Raw genomic sequence first — 7856 nt, 5'->3', positions numbered from 1 at the left:
TTCAGGTCCCGCAACCTTTCCTCATAGGACCTACCCTGCTGTCCCTTGATCATATGAGTGGCCCTCCTCTGGACCCTCTCGATGCTGTCCACATCCCTCTTAAAGTGCGGCACCCAGAACTGGACGCAGTACTCCAGCTGCGGCCTGACCAGTGCCGCATAGAGGGGGAGGATCATCTCCTTGGACCTGCTCGAGATGCATCTGTGGATGCACGACAAGGTGCAGTTGGCCTTCCTAGCCGCCTCCCCACATTGCCGACTCATGTTCATCTTGGAGTCAATAATAAACCATGACTGATCAACTAAATGGTCAGGAGTTTGCAGAGGAACATCTCCTGGCAGATACTAATATTAAGTGAAATAGTCTCGAAGTGAAATACATACAAGGGTGCAAATGATATATTTCCTTATGTGGTAATCTTTCTCTATCCTAATTAGATGAATGTACTAAGAGTATTTGTTGGATCGCCATGTGGTCTAAATCTTCGTAACATTTTGTGGCATGGATTTGCCTCCCCTCAAGAAATTCCTGTAAAGTAAGTTGCAAGTGAATTTGGAAATTATTTTTTCAAAATGCCTTTTTTACTAGTTGGTCTAGGAGCAAGAGGAGAAGTAAGTAACAACTCTAGTATGCTTTCATTTTATTTTTAACTGAAATTTTGTTTCTTACAAACCTTTGGGTACCTCTAGGTTTCCTAAGTCCACTCCTGTCTTTTCCTTATAGAATATCTTAACTGTATATGAAACTGGTTAACTGGAGTTGTGTTTGTGGGCATGGGGAAGAGCTAATAAAGTTAGCAGAGCAGAATACAGTGGAAACGTGGCAACATTTCACTTAATTTTTAACAATAGCATTACTGTGGCCATTGGTTTTCCCAGCTCTCCTCCAGACACGTCTCAGTGGGTGGGTTTTCTGGGAAGGTCCTCTCAGTAGCTGCTTATGCTCTATTTTTTAATTGAGTTAAAATATTGTAATATCCATCTTATTGCATCAGTTGGGAAATGAGCAAGTTGTGCTCTTGTGGGAGACTTGGTGCCTTGTCTGTTGGAAAGTAGAATTATTCTGAGTAGATGACTTGAGCAGCAGCAAGAATAAGCAGGAACTAAAGACACACGCATGGGACAGGAAGAAGAGCAAATAGAGCCAAATAGAAAATAGGTTTTTCCAAATTCCTGGTTTCCCTCTACTTGTGAACTTGATCAGGTGTTACATGTTTGTACTTGCATGGTTACGAGTGGGGAAGGAATGAGATTTATTGCTTTCTTCCCCCTTGCAAGTTCAACTCCCCATGCATGTAGATGTCTTCATAATGCCCCTGGCCCACAAACACCATTTTTTTTCTCTCTCTCTCTTTCTTTTTTTTTTTAACTCATTCAGTTTTATAAACTCTTCTAATATACAGTGATGTTTTTCCCTAGATATTGCTCTATGCTGCTTTTTTTAACTGCAGGATTGGGGCAGTTACTAAAGAGATACCTTGTGCAAAACAAATTCAGTTTAGTACACCGACCTTACATAACTTTCAGTAACTTGGAGGAGTTGGACATATTTCCAGGCAAGTATCTAATCGTGAAGTTGTGACATCTTGAGATTGGCTCCTGTGTTCTTTGTTAGCCCAAAACTGTCACTGGAAACAGTTAGTTTTCCACAGCTCTATTATCAGTCCCTTAATTAAAATATCTGTATGCAGCTGTTAAATAAATTCGTAAAAGATGCAGGAATATTTTTAATGCAGTTGCAAGTTGTGTCATTTGGGGGATTTTTTTCCAAAATCAAGCACAGGCATTTAAATCTACGTCATCTAAGCTTTCTTATAAAGCAAGCATATCAAAATTTTTGGTCCTGTGGGCCAGATCTGGACCATGAGGCTTCTTGCAGGCCTGATGACCCATATGTTACACAAGTGGTGTTTAATTCCCATGGCTGCTAGAGTTGCAATATTGGCACAGCTCTAGAACCCAGGGGGGTTAATGTAGTTATGTGGGTGGCTCAGTGTGTGCACATATTGTGAGCACATATCCTCACCCCTTCCCTCTGGATGCTTTTTTTTTCTTAAGTTCTCAGCAACAACAAAAGCCTTGAATACAGTGGCAGGTAAGTTAAGGTTGGGGGAAAGCACCAGCACTGTTAAGCCCCTGGCTTCCAGAGCCAGGCAGATGCAGCAGTTCCAACAGTTGTAATGATAAGCCACATGGGCCAGATGTTTGGCACCCCTATTCATAAAAGATTTAAAACACTCTCTAGTCTCCTGATGTTGATGGTGAAAACCCTGTAATCATCATCTAGTTTACCTCTTGGAAATCTTTGTCTTTTGAGGGTCAGTGTATCTTCATGGTCCAGTGGCAGTGCAGTCTGCTTGGATGAGGATTCAACCCTAAGACAGGGTAGGGTGCAGGGCCATCTCAGTTTATCCTGGTCCTTTTGCCAGAGAAGACCATTTTTTTTTTTTTTCCCCTCCTGTCTCTCATTTGGACTCTTCAGAATCGTTTTGGTGATGGCTGCCTAAGGGAACTCGCATAAGCTTTTTGGCTTATTTTAGGGGTGGGCAAGACACAGCCCACAGGCCAGATCTAGCCCGCCAAAGGATTTTAACCAGCCCAGGTGCAGGGGCAGCTTGGGCCATGGTGTGTGCAGCCAGTTCTGCTGCCCGTCCTGGTGCGTGCAGCTCCTTCCAGCTATTGCCTCTAATGTCTCCACCACTGCTAGTGACTTCACTGCCACCAGACCTGGTTCTGGCCCTGGCCCCACTGTCCAGGCAACCCCAGCCTGTCTGCCCCGCACCCACTTCTGGGGCATTGAATGGAGTGGGTGAGCAGGGTCCCCATGGAAACTGGCTAGGACCCTTGTGGGCAGAGCAAGCTCAGCCAGGCGGTTGAGATGGGACCACAGGTAGGCAGGGAGTGGCGTCTGGGAGCAGGATGGACAGGCAGGGGCCAGGGCCAGGATCACTGGGTGGTGACAATGCAGGGCCAGGCCTGGGGCAGAGCTATGATCTGCTTCCCACATATCCCTGCAATGCACGCCAGTTCCGTGGGCATGGATGTGCAGGCAGTGGATCATGTCTCTGCCTCAGGTCCTGACCCCAGCCCCGGTCCTGTGCTGTCATCACCCTGTTATTGCAGCCTCTGCTCGCCCATCCTGCTCCTGGATGCTGCTCCCAGCTTGCCTAGAGCCCCATCCCATCTACCCGGCTTGAGTATGCCTTGCCTGTGGGGGCCCCAACCAGTCTTCATGGAGACCCTGTCCACCAGATCCATCTGGCGCCCCCAACAGTGGATCAGTAGTATCAATTCCCCCCCTGCCCCTCTGGCCTGCAACAGTTTGCCCAAATTCCTAAAGTGGTCCTCTAGCCAAAATAATTGTCCATCTGTGTCTTATTCAGTCAAGTCTTACTATTTTGTGAGCATCAGCAAGAGGATGCCCTTGGCACTCACCTTAACGCAGATTGTGAGCACTCAACACTCTTTTGAGCTGCTTTCCCCTCTGCTTGTGGAACTGAGACTGGGCCTCTGGGGCAAAATTAAGTATAATATTCTGGTCTTCCTTTGTTAAGAAATTCTACTGCTGTTGCATTTGCCACAGAACTGTCCTTCAGAATAGAAGAGTTTCTTAAGAAAGGAAATGTTTCCGCTTCTGTAATTGCAAAGAAATGCTTTACAACGTGAATTTCATTCACAACATTAGTGGCACATCTTGGTGATACTGTGAGGGACATAAAATGACAAAGCAGGAGCAGAATGAAATTAAATTTAATATAAAAACAAATATTGCAAGGGTTACAGCACTGACTCATAGAATTAAGTGAATAATAAAACCTACAGATATAAGTTCATCAGAAGCAGATGCAGAATTTCCATGAAAGTGCCACAGAACTCTTAGTTTACCTTTTTTTTCAGAGAGAAAATGAGTCTTGCCAAGTGACAGTAACCAATTTTTTTAATTGTGTTTTGTGTTTAGTCTCTAAGGCTAAGAAAACGGTATTTATGAAACACTTAGGTAAGAGAAGTTAACCAGATTGAAGTAATTGAAATAATGGTGAAGTCTACTTTTATGTATTATCTGCCCCAAAATAAAATTTTGTTAGGACTAATTCTGCTTCATCAGGTATATCTGCATTTCAGTGTATAGCCAGTCCGTTATTATCATTAAAGTCTATTTTTGTTGATTTGCAGATATTAATTATGAAGTGCTTTCTTTAACTGAGGAACTAGCAAAGAGATCCAGTTTTGTGTTAAAAATCATGTTACCCTTTTGGATTTCTGCACTAACCGCTTTCAGGCAGCACAGGTAACAGAACCATTACATTACATTTTCCATTTTTACCAATTTTGGGATATTTTTTTAAACCATAGGCATCAATTACTTAGGGAAAACCAGCAAGTCAAACCCATAGCCTTCAAAATGTTAGTTTTTATCTGCTTAATGGCCAGTTTTCATTAGAATGCAGCATAATTTTAAAATAAACTATTCTGCTTTTGTGTGTATGGAACTACACTGAGAGAATTGTGTATCTTTACAGCTGTGTGAGACATTTGGCTGGACCTGTAAATTAGACTTTGAAGTCTGAACAAGAGTATGAAGGAAAGCCCAAAGAATGAAACTAAGAAATAGAAGTATTTTAATAAACCTCAAAAAAAAGTCTAAACCTACCAACTTGGTATATTGCTGGTCAATATAATCATGTTACTGTAGTTCTATTTTCCTTTAGCCTTCCATCTCTTTGAATGCTACACAGACTTGTCATATTTTGTCTGTCTTTAGATTTTTCGTTTTTTCTAGCTGTTTGCTGCATGTTTATGTAGTAGCTAGCACAATGAGATTGTGATCTTGATTGGGTGCCTATAATACAGCTGTAATACTGTTTTTTAAGTGTTTCTGAGATGCCCTTGATATCCATAAGGATTTGTGATTGAAGAAATAAATTAATGCGAATTCCTTTAACTTTTCAGGTATGCTGACTGTGTTACATTATTACTTCCTCAGTTGGAAACCAGCCTTAGATTACTCTTTACCACAGTTAATAAATGTCCGAGTAGACTGCTAACTGCTGAAGTAGGTTTGTGTTTGCATAAACTTGATTATGATTTATTATTAACAAGCTTAAAACAGATGTCTTAAAATACAGTTTATTATTAGGCTTACCCAAGTAGCTTTTTCTCATGGCCAGATTTCACCAACCGCTGTCAGAAGTTGCCCAATAGTGCAGAGCTACAGGAACACTTGATAACATTTCCACTAAAGCAGCTTTTGAGCCTAAGTTACTCAGGTCTTCATCTGCTCCTCATCTATAAGGGATAATTCCAATTTGTAACCCCTGATTTATCAAATAATTTAGTAAGAATAAATTCAATGTGTCAGGTTAGTTAATATCATTATCTCTTTTTTTTCTCTCAAAGATGGAATAATACTGTTGTCTTCTGTTGTAGCCTTCTTCTCTTTACACCACCCTTGATGAGGTATGTTAATTGTGATTTTTTGGGGGGACTGTCACAATTTTTTGTTTTCTACAGAGAGTTATTGTTAACCTTAGGATTCAAGACCATAGCAAATGAAACACAGGTCTTGTTCCCTTAAGTCAGTGATGCCCAACCTTTTGGCTCCATGGGCCAGTCAAGTGCTGCAGGGTGGGTCTGTAAGCCAGATCTAATCTGTGGGCCCAATTGAAGTACGGTATTCCAAGTGTGACTGAAATCAGTGTAAAAAGAAGGGGTATTATTTCTTAATTTCCAAACAGTAAGTGATGGTGCTTAATTGGTTATGACTTGCATGAAAAGTTTAATATTCCATTTTTATCTTTAGCTCCCAAAAACCTCGCACACTTTTTACTCCCACTGATTTTTAAGTCCTTTGCCATAATGTTGGACCAATATTAAGATGATTTTCCCTCAGTTGTAGTATCATTTTTCTTGCTAAATATTTGAGACTTGCCTGTCTCAGAGGGCAAATGAGATTGGGCATATTTTGGCAAATCCTATTCCATACTGAGCCACTTTGAAGTGATCAAGCTGTAGAGCACTTTAGCTTTTTGATCCAAGGTTAGCGAGGTTGTTTGGAAGCTTAAGAGTTGCTCTAAACGAAAACAGTTTTTTAATGTGTTCGTTAGGTGCCTGATGTATTCATTTCAAGACACAATGGGATTTGATGCCTCAGTCCCACCACTCGCACCTCCTGCCATGTTAATATTTTGGTTTAAGAGTATTCAGAAAAAATCTGCTCTAATATGTGGGTTCATCTACATGTGCAATTAGCACATAACAATAAACTCAGTTGCAGTTTGTGCTGGAGTTTACTGCTCTTGGGCGCAGCATTTACACATGGACAGAGCTGTCCTGGGGCAGGTGCAAATTGGGGCAACTGCCCCAGGTCCCACACTTTGGGGGGCCCCTCAGAGCCCCAGGCGGAGAGGCTGTGGCCCCTCCTACATTTGGCGTGGCTGCTGCATTTGAGGTGTAGCCCGTCCACTCGCCCCATAGGTTGGAAGTTTCTTTAACTGTGCCAGCCATAAATTCCAGCTGCCAACACTCCCGCAGTGTGTCCAGTGTGCCGCAATGTTCATTTACCTACATTAGTGTGCCGTGGGATGAGAAAGGGGGCCCCACACAGTCTGATTTGTCCTGGGCTCTGCACCCTGCTAGGGTTGTCTCTGTACGTGGACCTGGGACTGCAGCATGTTGAGCTGGGGTGGAGTAGTCCTGGCTGGCAGGAGGTCCAGGTGGGGGGGGAGGGGTCAGCCTGTCAGCCCAGGGGTGCTCTGCCCTGGCTCAACATGCTGTTGAGGGGCTAGCTGGGGCATGAGGGTGTTAAAGTGTGAGGCTAGCCAGCACACACCCCCTGCATTGTAGTATCCTCATGCCCCAGCCAGCCTCCGTCTCCGTCTACACGTGCATTTTGGCGCATGTAACTACTCTGCTCTAAGATAGTACTTGTCCCGGACAGTACTATCCTACAGTGGAGTTAATTAATTTACTGCATCCCAGTCCGGGCACACATGTAGAAAGTGGTGCTTTAGTGTGGAACTAATGTCAGCTCCAAAGTAAAGTGCCCATGTAGATGCACCCTCTGTGTCAATGTATATTGGTGAATAAACAAGAATTTTTTTCTAAATCTTTTCATCTTGTATACTCGTATCTCTGTAGCTGAAATGCATGTTGTCACATCTCACAGGTTCTCATTTTTGAGGTGAGTGCAAGTATAATTACAGAGAGTTTGTAACAACTCATTTCTCTTCAATCCAACTCTCCAAAATCCAGAATGTGTGCATTAGTTTGTAAGTTGCACATAACCTGATTGTTTGGCAATCAGAAAATTGCTTCATATGTGGAGTTGGTTGTTAGTTTTTTGGTGTTTTTTGGGGGGGGAGGGTAGTCTATTTCAGTTGTTCTTGGTGCAGTGCTTTTGCAGCCCTGAAACAAAAGTGTAGCCAGTCATAACACTTGTATCTGTATCTGTTAATGGTATAAGCTGTAATATTGTAATTCTTGCATCTATATCGGGGTGGGCAAAATACAGCCCTCACGCTGGATTTGGCCTGCCCATGGCTCCCACTAGTGAATTGTACCCGAGGCTCAGTCCTTCTGCCCACAAGGGTGGAAATGAGGTGCCCACATGTAACACCCCCCCAAACATACCCTATTGCACCTCACTCCCACCCTTGTGGGTGGAAGGGCCTGGCCTGGCCAGTGGGCAGCTTCCAAGCAGGGCTGCTGCAGCCACTGGGGCCTGTACTGCTTCCCCTGCCTCGCAGTTGCTCTGGGCAGCAGGTAGGGAAGTGATGGGGGCGGGGGCCGAGCTGCAACTGGGCAGGAGAATGGGGTTGAGGCTGGTAGCAGCATGGACCCTGTGCCCAGGGGTGCAGC

General features: G+C 43.6%; 1 protein-coding gene across 3 annotated transcripts in view; it reads left to right on the top strand.

Annotated features, from left to right (window-relative positions):
• The window catches only part of ERMARD (ER membrane associated RNA degradation), a 66159-nt gene that overhangs the window by 27892 nt on the left and 30411 nt on the right, over window positions 1-7856 (top strand). For 2 of the 3 annotated variants that reach the window (XM_019527302.1, XM_019527300.1), the window contains exons 6-10: window positions 438-535; window positions 1419-1555; window positions 4173-4287; window positions 4950-5052; window positions 5427-5456. In XM_019527302.1, the coding sequence (XP_019382847.1) occupies window positions 438-535; window positions 1419-1555; window positions 4173-4287; window positions 4950-5052; window positions 5427-5456 (483 nt within the window). The remainder of the gene's footprint in view (window positions 1-437; window positions 536-1418; window positions 1556-4172; window positions 4288-4949; window positions 5053-5426; window positions 5457-7856) is intronic. The other variant, XM_019527301.1, reaches the window with a different exon arrangement.

This window comes from Gavialis gangeticus, unplaced genomic scaffold (genome assembly GCF_001723915.1).
Source record: "Gavialis gangeticus isolate Ggan-Ray unplaced genomic scaffold, GavGan_comp1, whole genome shotgun sequence".
NCBI classification, from domain to species: Eukaryota; Metazoa; Chordata; order Crocodylia; family Gavialidae; genus Gavialis; species Gavialis gangeticus.
The sequence above is the reverse complement of the archived record's forward strand: the minus strand, read 5'-3'. Positions and strand labels throughout refer to the sequence as shown.